The sequence below is a fragment of the Equus przewalskii genome, chromosome 8 (genome assembly GCF_037783145.1).
Source record: "Equus przewalskii isolate Varuska chromosome 8, EquPr2, whole genome shotgun sequence".
NCBI lineage: Eukaryota > Metazoa > Chordata > Mammalia > Perissodactyla > Equidae > Equus > Equus przewalskii.
The window spans coordinates 30,435,167-30,457,491 of NC_091838.1; the positions used below are offsets into that span (position 1 = coordinate 30,435,167).

Sequence of the window (22,325 nt, forward strand, 5' to 3'; positions counted from 1 at the left end):
CACTCAGGCTCCACACTTAGCACCATGGTAGCATCAGCCCACCAATGGAGAAATTTGAAATCTGTGATACATTGAAGGTAATATAGTGCTAACAAATCCCAAATCCAGCTCAGTTACAGACTAGGTTGGCTCAAACTCCCACACTAATGACTGACAGAGGAGAGGCATGCCTATTTCCAAGTGCAAATAGTATTTACCATAGTTTGTACTTTTTTAAAAAACACAGTATCTGATATTCACTTACAAATTACAATACACACACACACAAAAAAAAAAAACAAGAAAAAAATGACTCATTGACAAGAGATAAAGCAATAAACAGAAACAGAAACCACAGAGACAGTCCAGATGTTGGAGCTACCAGATAAGAACTTCAAAATAATTTTGATTAATAAGTTAAAAGACTTAGTAGGAAGATAGACAATGTGCATGAAAAAATTGGGAATTTCAGTAAGATGTGGACATTTTAATGTCAAATACAAATACTAGGGAAAAAAGATACCAGAGATGAAAAATCATTTCAAAAAACTTACCAGTAGAATGGACAATACAGAGGAAAGAACCTGTGAACTTGAAGACAGGTAAATGGAAATTATCCAAATCAAAACACAAAGAGAAAGAAGAATAAAAGGAAACTGAGCATTTAAAATCTAGGGACAATATCTCGCACAATTGTAACTGGAGTACAAGAAGGAGAGAGAGGAGCAGGAGAATACGGCAGAAGAAATGTTTAAAGTTATGATGGCCAAAAGTTTTCCAAAATTTAAGATAAGAAAACAAATCTAAGAAACTCAGAGAAAATCAAGTATGATGAATTGAAGAAAAATGTATAGGAAATCATTGCCAAAATGCTGAAAACAAAAGCTAAAGAGGACATCTTGAAGGAAACCAGAGAAAAAGAAACATTATGTAGGGAGGAACAAGTGTAAGAAGGACAGCAGATTTCCAGTCAAAAACTATGCAAAATAGAATACAAAGAAGAAACATTTTTCGAGTACTGAAAAAAATGTCTGCCAACCCAGAATCTAGCACAAATATCTGGGTAAAATATAAAAGCACAATTATGAATTTTTCAGCCAAAAAAATACTGAGGAAATTTATCAATAGCAGTCCTGCACTACATGAAGGTTAAAGGAAATTCTATACACAGTAGAAATGTTATCAGATGCAAATATGAATAAATAAGAGCACAAGAAATGGTAAAAATGGGAGTAAATATTATGGAAATTATTTCCTATTTTTAACCTTTTTTAAAAATAATTCAAGATAAAACAAAAAAATAGAAACAATGTATTGTACAGTTGACATAATGACAAAAATAGCACAAAGAAAGAGAGGACTTAGAAGTATATTATTTTACATATAAATAAAAATTTAAAAATACTCTTAAAATATATGCAAATTAGTATAATATCATTAAAAGTAAACAGTGACAATTTAAAGATGGACACTGTAAAACAGCAATCACCAAAAAATAAATAAATAAAAAGGTAACACAAATCAGGCAATAGTGGAGATAAAATTTAATACCTAGAAAACCCTCAATTAATTGAAAAGAAGGCAACAGAGGGAAACGTAACAAAGAATAGATGAGACAAACAAATAGAAAGCAAATAGGAATGTAGTAGATTTAAGTTCCAGTATATCAATAATTTCATTAAATAGAAATAATGAAACTGTAATTAAAAGGTAGACACTATCATATTGGATTTAGAAAAGAAAGAGAGACCCAAACATCTGTGGTCTACAAGAAACCCACTTCATCTATAAAGAAATAGATAGATTAAAAAAAAAAAGGTGGAAAAGTATATACACTGAAAACAGTAATCAAAAGAAATATGGAATGGCTACATCAATATCAGAGAAAATATCTTCAGAATAAGAACAATTACAAGGGCTAAAGAGAGACATCACATAATGATAGAGATCAATTCACAAAGAAGACATGTTTATAAAATTTCATCTGTTAACAAAGCTTCAAAATAAAAGTAAGAATTGTTTGAAGTGAAAATAAAATAGACAAACCCATAATTATGGCTGGAAATGTCAATACTCTTTTTTTTTTTTTTAAAGATTTTATTTTTTTCCTTTTTCTCCCCAAAGCCCCCCAGTACATAGTTGTATATTCTTTGTCGTGGGTCCTTCTAGTTGTGGCATGTGGGACACTGCCTCAGCGTGGCTCGATGAGCAGTGCCATGTCCGCACCCAGGATTCGAACCAACGAAACACTGGGCCGCCTGCAGCGGAGCGCGCGAACCCAACCACTCAGCCACGGGGCCAGCCCCTCAATACTCTTTTTTTATAATTTATGGAACAAGTAGCCAAAATAATCAGTAAGCACATAGAAGACTTGATAACGTCATGGAGATTTATACAACACTCCAACAGAATAACATGTTTTTAAGTACATATGGAACATTTACAAAATAGAACATATTCTGGGCTGAGTTTTTACTACTCTACTGGAAAATGAGGTGGGGGGGGAGAGAATTTAGTGAGTATTTCACAAGCTTAAAATATTTAATTTAACTTTGAGATTATATCATTTCCACCTTTTTATGTTAAAAATCTTTTCTTTTTTGGTTGACGAAGATTCTCCCTGAGCTAACATCTGTGCCAATCTTCCCCTATTTTGTATGTGGGTCCCTGCCACAGCATGGCTTGAAGAGGGTGCATCTGCACCCAGATCAGAACCCCAGAACCCCAGCCAATGAAGTGGAGATCACTAGACCTAACACTACACCACAGAGTCGGCCCCTCTTATGTTATTTATTTGTTTTTTTAATGGTGATAATAATGGTACAGGGAAGGGTTTTTTTTTAAAATCCTTATTTGGCAAAGTCAAAGTCAGTACCAAAAATTTGGAGGAAAGTTTCACTAGTTCATGAAACCTAACGTTTTAGTAATCACTGAGCTAGAGTCATTTTTCGGGTATCCAGACAGGTTGGCATCTGTCATAGAAACTGTCTTCAATAGCTTTTCCTGTCACCAGGCCAAAGGGAATTTTGTCAGGCTTTTGGACAGCCGTGGGCTGATCTCCCCAGGGCCACACAGAGGCCTGTCCCTCCAGGTTCACTCGCCTGATGAGAGCAGGCCACCGGGCACAGCTCTAGCGTCAGGGAAACACCCAAAGCACTCCTCGTGCTATGTGCCCAGGAGCCCAGGGAGCCGACTGCTTGATTAGGGCCGTTGGAAGTCCACCACTTCAGGGATGTCAGCTGACTTTCTAAAATGAAAACTTTTACAGGAATCCTTTGGGAGAAAAATAAAGTCCTTACAGAAGAAACCTAGTCCCTGAGGTTTGGGGGTCAGAGGGGTGAGAGACTGAGACCTCTCGAGGCACAAAGGCAAGATAGCACAGCCTGGAAGGAGGCGGGCTTCTGACTAGAGACAGTCTCTGGCAGGATAGCACCAGGTCCCATCCCAAACTCTGACAGAAGCTGACGTCTGTCTGTAACAAGCGAAAGGCCTCATTAGTGTTTGAACGTTACTGTTTGAACAAAACTTCCCACGGCAGTCTTGGGCAGCAGCCCTTTTCTGGATTGCTTATGACACATGCACAGTGTGGGAAAATCTCTCTCTTCAAAGCACTTCCAGAATGGAGATTGAGCAGGACATCAGTTCTGCTGCCTTTTTTGGTTGGAAAAAATCAGACAGTCCAGGCATTTTGCAGAAGTCAACAAGAGGACAGAAAAGTTTCTTTGTCCCTTGGGTAAAACTAGAAAAGCTGCAACTCTCCATAGAAAGAATCTGCAGGTATTTAGACAGGAACAGGAACCATGATTCACAGGAGAAGAAGGATGTGATTTATAAGGGGGATTACGAATGGCAAAGATACACAGCTTGACAAAGAGAGACGTAAATGGAGACAACTTGATTACACTTGATGACAGTTTACAGATACAGAATCAGACTACCTTACACTGAAGACACACATTTATTTAGCACAGCGTTTGCTCAGGAGAAAATGCAGGGCAGCGTACAGCAGCCAGCCCCCTTCCGCTTCTGGTCAGCTCTAGGCTCAACAGATTCCTTTTGACCAAACAGAATCCATGGCTTGGTTTGCATGAGTGCAGAGGATCAAGAGAGGGCAGAGTAGGGAAACAAGCTAGGACACTCCCCGGAGACATAGGAGTTAATCTGAATTCCAGTGGATGCATTTCTGATGGAGCAGTGCCTCTGCCACTTGTCAGAGATCTAGGTGCTGTTCATATCTAAATCTTAGCCAAAGGCCAAGCCAAAGAAACCTACTTTGAAACTTTCAGATTCTCTCTCGTCTTTGCTAGGCAAATGTGTCCAGGCAGTCAGCCATTATGAGGAAAACGTAGTTGGATGTCCATTCAGAAGTAACAACCAAACAAACAAAAAATTCACACAACTATCAAGTCTAGACTAAAAGTACAAGATACACATATACAGACATATACATACACATGCATACTCATACACTGGGACACACATATTCCAAAACACACACATTGTGGGCATATATATCCATAAAAATCACATCATCTGGTTGTATTTTTTTGGTAATATTTATCAATATTTAAAATTATCTTCTCGCTGATTTCTTGTTTGCTTGTTTTCTGTATCTCTCATCTGGAATGTAAGTTTCATGTGTATGTAAGTTTCAGTGACCAGAACAGAACCTGTACATAGTAAGTATTCCATGTTTGTTGAATGAGTCTGTGAATCAACACCCACATTTGTCTCCCACTATGCTCCAGCTCAAAATGAGTGAAAAGTTGAGCATGCCCACACTGTCTGTGAAGAGGTAGAACCCAGAAGAGGAGAGAAACAAGAGGTAGAAGCTGGGATAATTGATGGAGAGCATTTCATGATAGAGAGGGGATCCACAGCACAGGTCCAAGGTTTAGTTTCAGGTCAAAGAAATGGCATCTACAATTGCACGAAAATTGAACAAAAAGAGCACTGTTGAAGAGTAAGAAATTGAGGGAATTCTCATTTAATTGCTATAATTTAATGAAAATTAGAGAAAAGATCATTAGTTTCAAGTAAAAATGGGTGAGACGTTGGGTGGGGATTTGTTTGTTTTTTGAGAATAGAGCTGGACTTCCTTTCTCTTTTATAACCCTTTTCAGATTGTGATTATTATTCAGAAACTGATTTATCTGCTAGATTCTGAATGAGATCCCAGATAGCAGCGGTGATGTTAACCTGTTACTGCTGCATTCCAGTACAGCACACAGTGCTGGCACATAGTAAATAAATATGCTGGCGCAAACATAAACATCTGTTAAATAAATAAAAGTAAACATGCAGAAAATCCTCTGAAGCCAGTTGGAGAGGGGGTGACCACATGAAGGAATTTCCCGGCAGGACTGAAGCCTCACATGGAAGAGACCATGAATATTAATTGTGCCAATCTAAAGTCAGATGGTCCCAGGGTCTTACTGCCTATGTAACCTTGGCCAAGATGCTCTTTTTAAGCCTCAGTTTTATCCTGTCTAATATGGGTCTAGAAAAATGACCTGCATGCGGATGTTGTAAAGAAAAAAATGAAACATCACTTGTAAAACTTTTAGGCGAGGACATAATACATTTTAATTACTGGTTTACTACTGTATTTTGATTATTTTGTCTACTCTACGAGAGAACACCAGAAGCAAAGAGAGCCAGTCTTAATCACCTCTGTGTCCTTAATATCTAGCATGGTGCTCAGCTCATTTAAGAAGTATGGCAGATGCTGCTAGGTGCCTCCACATATCAATTTCTACTTCCTCCTTTCTCACAACACTGACTTTATTCTAGGTGAAAATGTGTACAGCTAAAGTATGTACCATACCAGGCTCCTTTGCAGTTAAGGGTGGCCACAGGAAATGGTTCTGAGATCTAGATACAAATCCATTGGAGATCTCCAGGGAAATTGTATGACCTCCTCTTTTTTCTCCTTTCTTTCTTCCTGAAGGAAATACAGAAAAGAGACTGGAGTTGGGGCAGCCATCTTGTGACAATGAAGTGGCAAGACAAACAGCACATGACAGGGATGGTGCAATGAGGGGTTTAAATGTTATAGTTAATCACCTAGGTTTATCAACATCCACATAGCAGAATTAAAAGGAGGTTATATTTAAATCGATTGTATTTGGAGAAATCCAAATATTTGAGATAATATAAGAATAATATCCAAGTAAAGCTATCATTAAATAAAAATCCTCATGTTTTAATCATGTAGACATAAGTATGGAATTACAATGGAAATTTCCTAACAATTTTATTAAAACATATTATCAAATTCTAAACAATATAGAAGATTAACATAATTATTAGAATTATTTCAGGCCAAAGTTATCTTACTTGTATATATCTGCTTTAAGAGTAAATCTATGACTATCAATACTTTTAACTTTGTAGGTTTATTTTAATTTTGTCATTTTTATTTTTATACACCAGGCATAGTTACATAGTCATGAGAAAATTTTCTATTCTGAAAGAAACCTAGCCAATTTACTTATATAAAAGACGCAACTGCCTCGAATAATTAATAATAACTCTGAGTATTTTTTCTTACAAAAATTATCTCCATGCTCCCTCTGGTGGTTCCTCTCAAAAATGGACTTTTATCCACTCCCTGAATTCAAGCTGTTTTCAGGACTTCTTAAAATTTCAAAGAAAATTTACCAAAACACTAACTATTGATATGAATGATAAAATATCCAGTGAAGCTGACTGAAACATAATGCCTGGGTTTAAAGATGTTTGGTCATATAGTCCTCCATCCCAAACATCCATTGAGGGGCTGGCCCGGTCGTGTAGTAGAGTTCACACTCTCCGCTTCAGCAGCCCAGGGTTTGCAGGTTCAGATCCCAGGCACGGACCTAGCACCGCTTGTCAGGCCATGCTGTGGCAGTGTCCCACATAAAATAGAGGAAGATTGCCACAGACATTAGCTCAGTGACAACCTTCCTCAAGCAAAAAGAGGAAGCTTGGCAACAGATGTTAGCTCAGGGCCAATCTTCCTCACACACAGACACGAAAAATCCATTGAGTACCTACTGTTAAAAGATAAACTGAGGTCAACTAATATTTAACAAGGGAGCCAAGAATACTCATTGGAGAAAAGAGTCTCTTGAATAGATGGTGCCAGGAAAACTGGATACGCACATGTAAAAGATTAAAATTAGACCCTTATCTTACACCATTCACAAAAAATAACTTGAAATGAATTATAAACTTAAATGTAAGGCGGAGAAGAAACTCCAAGGAAAAAACATAGGATAAAAGCTCCTTGATATGCGTCCTGGCACTGATTTTTTAGATATGATACCTAAAGCACAAGCAACAAAATAAAAAATAAACAAGTGGGACTATATCAAACTGAAAAGGAAAAGCTTCTGCACAGCAAAAGAAACCATCAACAAAGTGAAAAGACATACGGTTGGGAAAATGTATTTGCAAATCATATAATCTGATAAGGAGTTAATATCTAAAATATATAAATTATTCATACAACTCAATGGCAAAAAAAAATAATAATCCAATTAAGAAATGGGCAAAGGACCTGAATAAACATTTTTCCAAAGAATACATTCAAGTGGCCAACAGATGCATCAGAAGTTGCTCAACATCACTAATCATTAGGCGAATGCATATCAAAACCACAATGAGATACCACCTCACTCACCCCTGTTAGAATGGCCATCATCAAAAAGACAAGAGATAACAAATGCTGGCAAAGATGTAGAGAAAAGGAAACTTTTGTGCACAGTGGGTAGGAATGTGAATTGGTACAGCCACTATGGAAAACAGTATGGAGGTTCCTCAAAACATTAAAAATAGAAAAACCATATGATTCAGCAATTCTACTTCTGGGAGTATATCAGAAGGAAACGAAAACACTATGTCAAAGAGACATCTGCATCATCATGTTCATGGCAGCATTATTCACGATAACAAAGACATGGAAACAAGCTACGTGTTAATCGATGGATGAATGGATAAAAAAATTGTGGTATATATATATTCCACTGTGTGTAAACATTGTGCTAGAAACATAGTGCGTGGGATATGTATATGCATTTGTATATGTTGCAATGCATGGTATCAAAGGGCAGACATGTCAGGTTTTCTTGTCATTAATCATGCTAACTTGAGTTACTTAATCCAACCAGATTACTCCTTTATAAAGGTATACCTTTTACTCTTGAAATTAGCAAGCAATCTTTGGGGTGATACTTTGAACCATGCAAATATCTTGTTCCCAATAAAATCTTTCACACAATAGTTATGGTATCCATTGATAAGCCTTGCTTGAGTCAATTCTTACAAAGTGGTTGATATTCTAACTGCAAAATGGTGATTTTTCTAATTCTGTCATTCTTCCTACATTTGTTAGCTGGCATTTATCTGCAAAGAAGAGTTTAAGAAGTTTTTTTTTTCTTTGTTGAAGATATTAGAATATTTGAATGCCAATAAATATTATGTAGAAGAAGGTGGATGTAGATAATTTAGAAGAGAATGGGGATAGCCAAAAGGAAGAAGCCTTTGAGAAGATGAGAAGGAAAAGAACCGACAGCACACGTGATGTGGTTGATGTTTGATTGGAGACATTTCCTTCATGAGACAGGAGGGAGGAGGGGAGACATAGAGGCTTAGGGGCTTAGATGTGAGAAAGTGAGAGAGTAATTCCACTTCTAGCCATACTGTAAGGAAATGATAAAAATAAAAGGAAGATAAAACATATGCATGAAGATGCCCATTACAGTAATAGTAAAAAAATATATTTTAAACAAGGATAGTAAACAGACAGCAATAGAGAAATGCCAAAGCTATTGTATTTTCACTCTCTATGGAATATTATGCCATTAAAAATTATAATTAGGAAACCTACAGAAAGATAGGAAATCAGCAAGTGAAAAAAATTATTTTTTCTTGAAGCTTTCTGAGTACATTCTAATTTTAAAAAACAAACAAAAGAACTGCCAGCAGAGCTGGAACCACAAAGCCTGATTTTTCTGTATGAGTCATCCTTAGGGGGCAGGCGAGTCCACCTGTTACAAACGCCTTCAAAAGCAGAGAGGAAAGCTAGCTCCTGTAGGTTTATTTCATCAATTCGGCTCCTCCTACTGAGAATAACAAACAGAATTAATTAAACCAGTTTTCTTTTTCACTCACTGAGCATAAGTAATTATTCACAAAGAGAATGTTTATTCTGAGGATTATTTATATTTCAATAAACTAATGGCAGGGAAAAAATAGAGCTGTGAAGCATGCCAGGAGACCAAAGATATAATTCTTATATGATTTAAAAAAAAAAAAAAAAAAGATTTACAATCAAGAAATGCTTCTGCCCTGGGAAGCATAAGCAATCAATATTTTAGACATTTTAGACACTATTATTAGCTACTCAAATGATTCATTTATTATAAAATGTAACTTAAACAATGATCAGGCATGAAAAAGTGCAAGCTTCTGCATAAGATGAGTCGAAAGCAGGCCCCACATCAGTTATCTATGTAATGACAGATAAGAAAATAAAATCTTGCCAGGTGTCTCAGCTTTTCTCACAATAATGCCAATATTTCAGGGGCATACAGTGACAAGTATTTATTCTCCACAGAGATGTGTCCGCTGAGAGGCTCTGCTCCATATTTCTCATTCTAGGGTCCCTCCTGGGAGGTTTGGATGTAACGGGGCTTGAAGGCAGCCGGGGAGCATCTGAATAATGCCGCCCGTGTCAGCTGTGCCTGGGCATGTGGATGGCGCTGACTTGCATGAAGAAGAGGTTCTGCTTCAAGTGGGTTATGTTATCTTGACAGACTACATGTAGGGATCTCCAAATATCAGAATCTGTGCCAGAGAAACCTAATGTTTTAGATTGCTTGGATTTATTTTTTCATTCCCAGATATTTTATGACATTTTGGATGACAGACACATCAACCTTTATACACTAATCTTCTTCCAAGTAACTGATTTCTCACTGAGTTCTCTAGGTCAGTAAGAAAGTTCACTCAAATTTCATCAAACCTGTTACATACACACACACACACGCACACACATACATATACAATACAAATACATATACAATATGTATATATAGACATATATTCCAGTTTAAAATGATGGCATTTATACAATATTTTTATTGTTATTTTCTCTCAAACCTCTACTATAATAATAGGAAAGAAATTTTTTAAATGGAAAGAGAGACCTGGATAAGAGACACCAGAGACAAGAGATATCAATAGGTTTTGAGAGGACGGTGAGCAGAAGGAGCAGTTGTAAGCAGCAGAGCGGAGAAATGTTTACAGAGGGACACACCAACTCCATCCAATCTGACTTGCCTCCAAAGCGCCTCAGAAAGACCACCTCACCCACGGGAAGGGGGAGTAATCCGTAAGGCTACACACAGGGAGGCCGAAGGTAAGTTTGTATAAGAAGTGCATAGACTGCCAAGCCTGACCCATACAGCTGGGTGACCCTCCTCCCTACTCCTGTGGGAACGGAAGTTCATGCCCAGGAGACGCTGGACCCAGAGATGTGCAGGACACAAGGAACCAGGCACTGGAGAAGCCAGGAGCCAAGTGTTGGAAGGAAAATAAGGAGAGAAAGTAAAAGTCTGAAAACAGAATGAATGAGAGACCCCTCGAATACAACCAGCTTTCAAAAGTGCTAACAGACCCCCCAAATCCTCTTAATTATAATGTTTAAAATTAATGAATTAAAACATTGAGGTTTTATAATAGAGGCTTTATAATTTAGCAATAAGAAGGTAAATCCTAGAATAAACAACTAACGCAGCTCTAAGAGAGACTCAGGGCTGGAAGGACGAGGCAGGGAGCTGCTGCTTATAAGGCTTTTAGTACAATCAGAGTTTTAAAGTTTAAATCACGCTTACATATTATTTTGATAAACATAAAACTACTTCAAACAAAAATTGAACATGCATCGGGCTCAAAATTTTTAAATGACATTTCAAAGAACTGAATGGGTTATTGTTTTTAATACTATTCCTGAAAAATTCAACAGAAAGTTAGGTAAATGTATTCCTCCTTCCAAGTGGAAGCATAAAACTCACAAGAAATCTCATTATTTAACATACCTTGTACATTTAAAATACATTTTCATTTTAAATAAATATGTTTAAAGGTATACTATAAATTTTTTAAAATAATTTTATTGGGATTACAATGGTTTATAACTTTGCGTAATTTCGAGTGTACGTTATTGTTTATCAATTCCTAAATACTCTTCATTGTGCTTGCCCCCAGTAGGCTAATTTTTATCCATCACCATACATATGTGCCCCCTTGTCCCTTTCGCCTAGCCCCAACCCCCTTCCCCTCTGGTAACCACTAATCTGTTCTCTTTGTACACGTATTTGTTATCTTCCACATGTGAGTGAAATCATGCAGCATGTGTCTTTCTGTTCTCCGGCTTATTTTGTTTAACATCACACCCTCCAGGTCCATCCCTGTTATTGCAAATGGGACAATTTTGTCCTTTTTTATGGCTGAGTAGGGTATACAATAAATTTTAACCATAATGACAAATGGTAATAATAAAGTCAAGATGCAATTTCTTCAGGAAGGGTGTGAGAAACTCTCTTCTAACTAGGATCCCTGGAGTTTCTGTGTAAAGAGAACAAACGAAAATGCAGCACTAGAAGCGGCAGTTATATTGAGAGGCAGGAGCTACAGGTTTCAAAACAACGTCAATGTCATGTAGGAGACTAGGGATAATATACTAGGTACTTTAACAGGTGTAAATATTTACATCTTTTCTAATTTGATTGCTTCATTCATATCACCTATACTGAATGGGGCTTGTCTTTTCTCATCTACCAGATAATTCATCTCTGTCTAAAGTAAATTAACTCGTCAAATGGAGGAACCATTTAAAATATCCATTTTGTTGTTACTATTCAGTATCCAGAAATGGGAAGTCTCTCACCTTTGGGAACACTAATCGTCTCTCCTACGTTGTTGACTAAACACAATTCGATAGTGAAATTCCACCCACTCTCTCCGTGGTGTGCAGTGGCCTGGGTAGTGCAGTCATTGGCTCATCCTCAGGACACTTCTTCTGGTCACACAGTCTTTGTTAGCGGATCCAGATTTCACAGAAAGATGCTAAGCTGACTCACCAGGTCGTCGTGGTTCACTGAGGAGTCTGGTTCCTGTGCAGGACTGCACTTCAGGCATTTGTAGGGCATGCAATCTACTCTCACTGCCAAGAAGTATTTGTCAAAAGAGAAATCCTGAGCCTGGCCCCAGGGCCAAGTGGTTAAAGTTCCATGCACTCTGCTACAGCAGCCCGGGTTTGTGGGTTTGAATCCCAGACACAGACCTATTCCACTCACAACCACGCTGTGGAGGTGTCCCACATGCAAACAAACAAACAAAACATGGAGGGAGATTGGCACAGATGTTAGCTCAGGGCTAATCTTCCTCAAGAAAAAAAAAAAGTCTTGTGGGAAGCATGCAGTTCATCCATTTTAACAGTTTCTCAGAGATGTCATTTTAAGTTTCTTTTCCCTTTATCTTTTTTCTTTTAATTGATATAATATGATGTCTTCAAGTAACCTTATGAGATATGGTGAAAATAAATAAATGTACCTTGGCCTAAATTCAAGGACAGTGTTATCCATTGCAAAATTCTGTTCTATATAAATAGAGGTGCCACTAACAACCTATTCTTCACCACTGGTGCACCCTGCAGCACAACTCCATATGCACAAAGCATGCAGATCACAACGTACCTGGGCCTTTTGCAGTTGAGCTGTGACTGCTGCCAGCCTTAGTCAAGGAATCTTTACTCCTACCTAACCTTTAACAACGCCATACACTTTCAAGACTCTGAGTTAGGATTGACGTTTTACTATTAAATCTTATCTTTTCTTTGTATCATGTGATGTAATAGTGGGTATATCTTACTTAATGCATTAAACATTTCAAAGACATCAATGTTTTCTATGATCTAATAATTCCATATTATACATTGCAACCAATCTCATCTCTGCTGGACTAGGATGAGACAATGCCCAGAAGAGGAAGCGGATGGCCCTGACTGGTCCTGATGGGTCCCTGTAGGCCTGGCTAAATGGACTCACCTCCTTGTATATCACTTTCTCTGTATATAAAATGGGGACAAAAGTGCCTGACCCAAAGCTGTCCCAATAAGAGACCACTATATGACGCATTCTCTGCCCTCTGCGTTTGTATGGATAACCGTAGGTGATGGCCATCCACGGCAGGATGTTGTCTATGGTTGTTTTCCCAGCTTTTTGCTGAGGAAAGGAGAGTTTTCAATAAGTGGGACGGTTCTTCTGGAGAGATCATCTACCTTGCACATGTGTGAGCCATGTCTGTGCTTACTGTCAGCTGGAATAGTAATGTGCGTGCTAACAATTTAAGCAGTTTCTCTTCCCATCTCAATCTCCACACAAGCTGCTCAAATATTGAAGAAACGAGGTTTGCAATTATATGATAAAAACTTATCATTCTATTTCTGCTCAGCATATGTTAAGAGTTTTTGTGCTAATCAGCAATTATACATCATTTTCACAACCAACCAAAACAAAGGGGGTAGCAGATTTCATTCTTAATCTTGTCCTGTCAAATACTTCTATTTACTCACTGCTTATCTATTAGATATCTTTTCTATGAAGGCAATATTTAAAAAATTAATATTGCATAAATACTAAGGTGATTGAATTATGGATCCCATGTTCTCGGGCAATAGAACATTCACTTATCACATAGAATGTTTCAGCTTTTATTTTAAACTAAGTTTCTCTCAATGTGGACTAGCAGAGTTTCTGCATTGCTCAAGAGGAAGCCTAAACACATACAGTACATAACTTTACTAAGTTAACTAAAACCAATTAGGCTAAGTTAACTAAAACCATTTAAATATCAGAAGTGGTATAACCAAACAACATAGTTTACAAAAAGACTGCAAGAATTCAAAACAGAGTTAAAACCTTTGCAACACAATGACAGAAATAAATTTTGCTTTTACATGGATACTTGCATACTTATTCTACCTGGTACCTAAGACATAAAAAAGAAGTCTAAGACACATAATCTGGACTTCCACAGGCTAAGATGAAGGCAACAACCTACAAATAATGATACAACAGTTTGTCCAATGATCTAGAAAGCCAAGGGGAAACTGAACTACTGAGTCCTATTTAATGTCATACACACCATACTTGGATGCCAATCCATGCCTCACTGCGGACAGTACAGAGACGTCAGTCCATATGCTTTTCCAGCAGTCATATCCATTGATTCCAGGACTGCTCCAGGTACATCTGTGGCAGGGATGAAGCAGTGGACGGATGGATCACTTGGCTGTCCCCTAGTTGTGTCCAGAAGATGTCAAAGTACAGTTACTGAGTTTATGAAGACAGATGAGGTTTCAAATCCAGGTGATTGCACCTGGTTGTGTTTGTGGCCAAATGTCCACTTTACCCTTTGTCCATCACCTTAAATGATGTGGCAGTTACTCTAAGCTTAAATCTTTAATCTTAAAAAATTACAGAAGATTCACAAAAGAATTTTGTGAGTCATAAGAGAAAATCAATAAAATGTTTCCAAGAAATTTGAAAGATACTACAATGAATTCCAAGAGGCCTCTGAAGCCTGCTAGCAGAGGACTATTCAAATACCATGATACCCATCATCCAAAATGCATTGGACGTGAAAAGTTATATTTTGAACAATTTTCTATTATTGGTCGCCCAATGTAGAAGGTTTCTAAATGTACATTTTCTAAACTGATAGCTGTGAATTATCTCGTTGCTCTTAACAACTCTGAGAGCTAAGGTAGCAATTCTCATTCACCAAAATTGGAATGGGGATTTGCTTCCCCTCACCCAAGGGAGAGTTTTTCCCTTCCACATATTTTTTAAAGGTATTTTGAACTTAAATAATTGAGAAATTGATTAATGCCCAGCAAACTAAGTAAACAAAACCTACTGGCAACACTCACACTCTTTCTCACACTTAACACGGAGTCATAGAAAACAAATATTTTCAGAAATTTTCACTCTTGTTTGGAATTCTTTCCAAAGAAAAAGTACCTTTTAAAAAACTGTAATCAATGACCATAGTCTGTTTAAGGCTCTGCCCTCGTGTCTGAGGTGTAACTCAGATGGTTGGGCAAACCCAAGTGTCAGTCCTCTCTCTTAATCCACTTTTGTCTCCCATAAGTAGAGATAAAATAAACGTAGGGTGCTGGCCAGTCTGCCTCGTGATTCCACAACCAGCTATTTACCAGGTTCACCTGACCACCAGGTGTTGTCTGGGACTAAGGAATAAAGCATAGGTAACCCATTACTCCCTGTAGAGGGAAATATGAGGGCGTCAGTCATTTCAGCTTTCTGGCTCTCCCTAAGATGAAAGGGATGAATAGCACGACGAGAAAGGGAACAAAGGAATGGATACATATTTCTTTTTAAATCTCATCCGCTCCTCATACAAACTTGTGAGATTGAGATGTATATATTTATATAGTTCTCAGTTGCGAAAAACAATACACAAAGAATGGCAACGAACTGATTTAAGTATGAGAGGTCAAAGGGGACAAAGGGGCGTAGGGGCAATGAAGTCTTTTATGCAAAGAAGCCATGACTAGTAACCAACAGGTGTAAAGAGCAGTTTGGCCCAGGAGCTCAACTGCAAACACAGCTTTTTCAGGACGCTCAGCACTGGGCAGCTGGCTCCGCAAGGGGGCGCCGCAACCGCGCGCCTGGGCAACTCCCGGGTCCTAGCGCTTCCTGGGCCGGGCGAGCCGGGTCCCCGCAGAGCCGAACAGACGCTGAGAATTTTCAGGTGTGAGCAGGGTAGAAAAGTGGAAAGGTAAGGCAAGAAGAGGCTGGGACAGGAAGGGGGAATTATCACTATTATCACTCTTGTAGGCAGTCACAGCCAAGCTCTAGCCTCCTTCACCCAAACCCCACGCCTGCACTAGGCGCGCGCTCGCTCGCTCGCTCGCTCGCTCGCTCTCTTTTTCCCCCTCTCTCTCTCCCCCTGTCTCTCTCCCTCTCTTCCTACCTCCCTCTCTCACTCACTCACTCTCTCTTACTCTGCCGGGCCACCCCGAGTTCTTCAGTTTTCCTCTGTCCAAGTGCGGACGGGCGGCCTCGTCAGCCACACCCGCGCGCTCCCCTGGACCCGGCGCACCTCGGAGGGGTGGGCGCGGAACGCACACGCCTTGCCCTTTTTCTCCAGTGGTTACAGCTCGAGGAGGACTAGGGTACTGGGCCAGGCTGTTCGCCAGCTTGAGCGAAAACACAGACTCGCTGCTGGAAAGCGAAGAAGTGCAGAGGCGAGCGCGGAGGCGCCCGCGGCATCCTTGGGCATCTCCCCTCGTTAGCGCCGAGGCTCCCCCTAGAGCCTGGGTTGCGGACGGCTCGGGCTGGAGTGGGGAAACGGGAACCGAAAAGCGTTCCCAGCAGTACTGCCCCCCTCTTCTCCCCTTACTCCCCACCTGTGTCAAGTTCGGCGGTCGACTCGGTGACTTTGGCATTAGGGAGGGGTCAGTGTGCCTTCTCAGCTGCAAGGGTCCTCACACTTGGTGTGCTCCTGCATCACCCGGGGGGCTTGGCAAATTCAAATTGCAGATGCAGCCACAGCCCGATCAATCAGTAGGTCTGAGGCGGCGCCCAAGTATCTGCATCTCTAGCAAGTTTCGGCGGCGGGGGTGGGGGTGGGGGGGGGACTGCCCGTGAAACACAGAACCTGAGCGCCGCCGGCACCAGCTCCTGCTGCGCCGGCCGGGGCTAGCGGCGCCAGGGTGGGGAAGCAGGGCGTGCAGGGTGCTCAGGCGGCGGCGCGGCACGCCAGCAGCTGGCGGAGGCTCCTGCGGAAGCTGTCGTCCAGGAAGGCGTAGAGGAAGGGGTTGAGGCAGCTGTTGGCGTAGCTGAGGCTGGTGATAAAGTAGGAGACCGCGATGACAGCCGGCGTCTGCGGGAGGTCGGTGGTGAGCGCCACCACGGTGCTCAGGTGGTAGGGCGTCCAGCAGAGGAGGCACACGACCAGGATCGCCACCACCAAGAGTGTCACCCGCTTCTTAGCGCGGTCCAGGGCCTTGGCATGACTGTCGAGGCGTATGGCGCGCAGCCGGCACAGCAGGGTGGTGTAGAGCACACAAATGGTGGACACTGGGATGGCGAAGCCGAGCACAAGCGAGTAGAGGCGGCTTGCCCGCCACCAGAAGGCCTCGGGCTGCGGGAAGACCAGCACGCACTGGCGCCGGCCTTGCTCGTCGTCGAGCCCGGCGAAGACCGCGAAAGGCAGCACGACCAGCGTCACGAGGCCCCACACCGCCAGGCTCACCGCGCGCGCGGCGCCGTAGGTGCGGCCGGCCACCCGGCGCGACTCCGCGGTGGCCAGCACTACCAGGTAGCGGTCGGCGCTCATGACCGTGAGGAAGTAGAGGCTGGAGAAGGTGTTGTACTGGTCGATGGCCACGATGAGCTTGCACATGAGCTCCCCGAAGGGCCACTGCTGCAGCAAGAAGTCAGCGATATTGATGGGCAGCACGAGCGTGAAGAGCTCGTCGGCGATAGCCAGGTTGAGGACAAACATGTTAGTGACACTCTTCATGCGGGGCGCCCGCAGCAGCACGTACAGCACGGCCGAGTTGCCCGCCAGCCCCACGGCGCAGATCACAGAGTAGACTACTGGCACGGCCACGGCCAGCGGCAGCGGCGGCGGCGGCGGCGGCGGCGGCGGCAGGCTCGACGCGTTGGGGCAGCCCAGAGCAATGCCGGCGCACGACACGTTGGAGAGCTCCGGCTCCGAGGACGTCGCGTTGTGCATCTCAGCGAGGGCAGCGGGGAGGGCCATCCCCTTTCCTCGACCGCCGCCCTGCCAGGCTCTGCGGTCTCGAAGCCCGAGTGCGCGCGGACCCGCGTCAAGGCGCTCCCGGCCGTGCTCCAAGCCCTACCCTGGCCTTTTCGGGGGAAGCACCGCCCTCTAAGCCCACCGTCGCCGCGGACTCCGAGGGACTGCAAAGCCGAATTGAAAGCACAGGTTAGATTCGTCGACGTGCAGCTTTAGGGAGAGCTGCGATTCCGAGGGGAGCGGGAGGGAGCGCGGCACCCCAAACCTGCCCCACGTGATCGCTCTCTGCTACTTGTTGAAATTTTATTCTGACTAGTTGAACACATCAAACGAAGTCCTAGAGAAGAGTTCTTACCCTTTATAAGAAAAATACAAACCCATCTCCCCTGCTTTAAGATACCGCTGGCCCACTCGAGTCACCTCGGCGAATTGTGCAGTGGCAAGTTCCGTCTCCCCGGGTGTCCTGCGCCCTCGGTAACAGCAGGCTCAACAGCAATCTCTACCTTACCTGGCTGGCCCAGGGACAGGGTCTGCATTTTCTGCCGGCTGCGGGGGAGCCTGCGGCGCCAGACAGCTGGGTGCCCACCTCCCCGCTTCTGCCGGGAGGCGGCAGCTTGTGCATCCTATGTCCCGGGCGTGCGCCTGGAAGCTTAGAGATGGCGCAGCTGCAACTGCGCCCGGCCGACAGGACTGCCGCCCCCCACCCCCGCCTCCACCCCCGCCTCCACCCCCACTGCAAGTGAAACAGCCGTGGAACAGAGAACAGCATTACTCAGAAATTAAGGAATTCTTTTCTTCCTTCCAGTAGCGTAACCTCACTCTATTCGAATTAATAAAAAGCTCTCCTGTTAAGAATTAAATTTAAGAAAAACAAAGTTACGATGTTACTGGTTTATTTTAAAAGAACAATGCAGTTGAAACTCCCGTTTCATTTTTAAAACACCATACCCCAAATGTAGTTTTATTTTAAATTTTAATTTAATGTAATGAAATTTTAAGTCACATTCATCCTACATTGCTATACAAAGGGAAAAAGTGAATGCAATTTTAAAATGCAAATCATTCGTTGTCTAATACTCTGGTCTTCACAAAGTTACAAGATTGTTAGTAACAAGTAATGGTCGACAGTTTGAGATACTTTAGGCTTTCTAAAAATATATGTGTGTGATGACTTTATTAACAAAGACAAACTGCTTCTGAAAGCCTTTAGGGTGCCATGATTTAATGTGTGTTTCATAAAATGTTGCAAGTTGTTCAACACACTGTCCTGGTTCTCGCAATCACGTTTCTGCTCTCGCTCTAGAGAGAACTCTGCAGTCGCAGCCGAGTGGCCCAGTGAGGCAGAGCAGGGGCTGACCTGGGCTCCAGTGTCGCCCTCTCAGTGAGGCTTGAGGTCTTCCTCTACAAAGGGCAAGCACCCTAGGCACATTCCCTTGAAGGATTGAGTGAAATAAACTAAATATTAGTTCTCTCCAATAACTATTTTCTTCCTCCATCTTCCCTTTGAGAGTCAGCAAATTAAAACACAGGATTCTATCCTGCTACCTTCTAATAAATTTCCCATCCACAAGAGCAGTCAAAAGCCCAAATAAAGTTCATTTTTGGTCCCTTATGATGCATTCTTAGAGGAGAAGGCCTGAGATACTGAGAAAGAGACTGGAATTAGCCAGTGGAAGAAGCCTTTAGGGGCAGAAAGACAAATGCTTTCCTTTACTCACTCACTTCTCTTTACTAGGATGTACGTAAAGCTGGCTCCCCTGCAGTTTCCTGCTTTGTATGAAGAAAATGACAGGAAAGTCTTAGGCTATGTCCATGAGAAAAAATATGTGAGAAGACACCATATAATGTCAGGTGAAACAAAAAAGAAAAATTACATATATATGTGTGTGTATATATAATATATATATACACACACATATATATAGTATAATGTATATAATACACACATATATAAATACGCATACATCTGTGTGTATGTGTATACATATATTTGTATACAGTTGCTTTATTTTCAAACATTTGGAGATTCTCTAGATTTTTAATTATTGATTTCTAGCTTAATTATACTGTGGACAGAGAACATACTCAATATGATTTCAACCCATTACCATTTGTTATATTGCTCAGTGTATAGTCATTTTTCTAATTACTTCATGTATACTTGAAAAAAATGTGTGTTCTGCATTTATTGAGAGCAAAACTATATATGTCAACTAATCAAATGTATTATTTTGTTAAATCTTCTCTCCATTAGTATTTTTATCTGATTAGTTTTATCAGTTAGAGAGCTATGTTAAAAAATATCAGTCAATGATTGTGGATTTCCCTAATTATCCTTTTAATTCTGTCAACTTTACTACATAATTTGGTCCTATTTTGTTAGGTGCATAGAAATTTCAGATTGTTACGTTTTCCTGTGAATATCCTCCTTGAACTGGGTTACTACTTCTTGCTGTGTGTAGTCTCCTTTGTTTGATATTATTACAGCTACACTAATTGTATTTCTCTTAGTATTATGGTGGAATATTCTTTCTTAACTTCTTTTACTTTAAGCCTTTCTGTGTCCTTATATTTAAAATATGTCACATGTAAGCATTATAAGGTTTTTTTAATCCAGCCTGACAATATTTGTCTTGGGAGTATTTCGTTCATAATATATAATGGTTGTAGGTAATATTAGTTATAGTTATAGATAATATTAGGGTATACTTACTGTATTACCTTTTGCTTTCTATTTCTCCTTTCTCCTTTATGTCCCTTTTTTCCTTTCTTACATTCTTTTGGATTAAAATTAATTATTTATTGTTCAATTCCCCCCACTTCATTAAGTTCTTAGTTCTACATGCTTTCATCAATCCTTTAGAGGTATCCCAGAGATTACAATATGTATCCTGGACTTATTAATGTTTAACCTAAATTGTTACTTTTATAACCTCCCAAACAATGCAAGGATTTTTTTAACAGTTAAGCTCCGTTTACTGCCCTCCTCCTTTTGAGCTACTGTTAACATGTATTCTAAATCTACATATACTTTAAATCCTATAGAATATTGTTATTATTGTTTTAATAATACGCTTTCATATGAACCCAAATATTTGTATTTCTGGTGCTCCTGATTCCTTTCTGTGTTAATTTCCTTCCAGCTGGTATCATTTTCCTTAATATTTTAAGTGCTGTTCTGCTGATGATAAACTCTTACGGTTGTTGCTGTTCTTTTGGCCTGAAATTTCTTTATTTTCCTCTTCATTTTTGAAGGATGTTCCACTGGATATGAAATTCTAGATTTTCAGATGTTTTATTTCAACAGTTTCGGTAACATTCCAACCTCTTCTTGCTTCCATTGTTTCTATTAGAAAAGTGGTTTCTTGTGTTACAGTAGCTCTTTTGAAGGCAATTTTCCTTTTTTCTATAATTGTTCTTTAATTATGGTTTTGATTTTGTCTTTCAGAAAGTAAACTATGATGAGCTAGCAGTGATTTCCTTTTCATTTAACCAGATTTGGATTTTTAGAGAGTCTAAAATCAGTGACTTGATTTTTTTTCAATTTTGGAAAATTCTCAGCATTCTCTCACCAAATTTTGGTTCTGTCTCATTCTCTCTCTTTTCTCCTACCAGGGCTCCAAATACATGTTATGTTAGAACTTCAGGCTCTTTTCTGTGTTTCCCATCCTTTTTCTTCTCTGCACTTCAATCTGGACCCCTAAATCCTGACTTTCTTTGTTGCTCCACAATGCCTTAGTCTTTTCTCAATTTTTATCGTAGTTCATAACAGGAGGGTTTATGTGATACAGGCTACTTTATCATAACTAGAAGCAGAAGTTAATATAGGAAATTTTCTATACTGTGCAACACCAAATTAAAAAATATATGTGTATGTTTCCATATACATAATTATGTATAAGTATGTGTAATTATGGAAGGATGTATCCCAAAATGCTAGGAATATTTCAGTAGGATATGGATTTGGCAGTAATTTTCATCTTCTTTGCACTTTTCTGAATTCCCAAAGTTTTTTTTATAATGAAGATATATTACTTTTATAATAGGACAAAATTATATTTATAAAAATCACCATAATAGTAATTTGTGGTCCTGAAATACTGACTATTGAGAAAAATTAAGAATATATAAGGAAAATATTTCTTCCAACACTTGTGAAATTACTATAATCACAAAAAATAGTGAATAAACAGATATGCAAAATAAACATTTATATAGAAAACATACCTTATATACCCTGAAGTCCACTCACAATGTTACCAAAACAGAGATTTTTAAATAGCAGTTTGCACTGCTTGAACCAATTTTTTGGTTAATAAAATGTCTAACTCCAACCATCTCTTATTTTGAAAAGTATGTAATCAGGTATTTGAATGTTGAATACCAAGAATATTAATATCTAGTGTAATCATTTTGTCTTAGTTTAGTGCTGCTATAACTTCCAAATTGTTTTTCCTTGGTCTAGAAAATAATTTACTCAAGGTATAAATCAAAAGGTAGAAACACTA

General features: G+C 40.2%; 1 protein-coding gene across 3 annotated transcripts; it reads right to left on the reverse strand.

The window, feature by feature from the left end:
- Positions 1-10,696: 10,696 nt before the first annotated feature.
- Positions 10,697-20,333, reverse strand: NPBWR1 (neuropeptides B and W receptor 1). Of its 3 annotated transcripts, none has more exons than XR_011543427.1 (2): positions 16,460-20,333; positions 10,697-14,279 (listed from the first exon to the last, which is right to left on the reverse strand). XR_011543427.1 is itself a non-coding variant. In XM_070631646.1 (2 exons), exon 2 carries the CDS (start codon positions 17,818-17,820, stop codon positions 16,792-16,794), a length of 1,029 nt encoding a protein of 342 aa, XP_070487747.1. In that variant the 5' UTR covers positions 17,821-17,981; positions 18,326-18,525; the 3' UTR covers positions 10,697-16,791. The 3 variants fall into 3 exon arrangements, 2 of the variants coding, with proteins under 2 accessions (XP_070487747.1, XP_070487748.1); XM_070631646.1 differs by having other exon boundaries at positions 10,697-17,981; positions 18,326-18,525; XM_070631647.1 differs by having other exon boundaries at positions 10,697-17,981; positions 18,238-18,497.
- Positions 20,334-22,325: the final 1,992 nt, after the last annotated feature.

Coding starts and splice junctions, on each gene's coding strand:
- NPBWR1 (XM_070631646.1), bottom strand. CDS start 17,820: ATGGCCCTCCCCGCTGCCCTCGCTGAGATGCACAACGCGACGTCCTCG.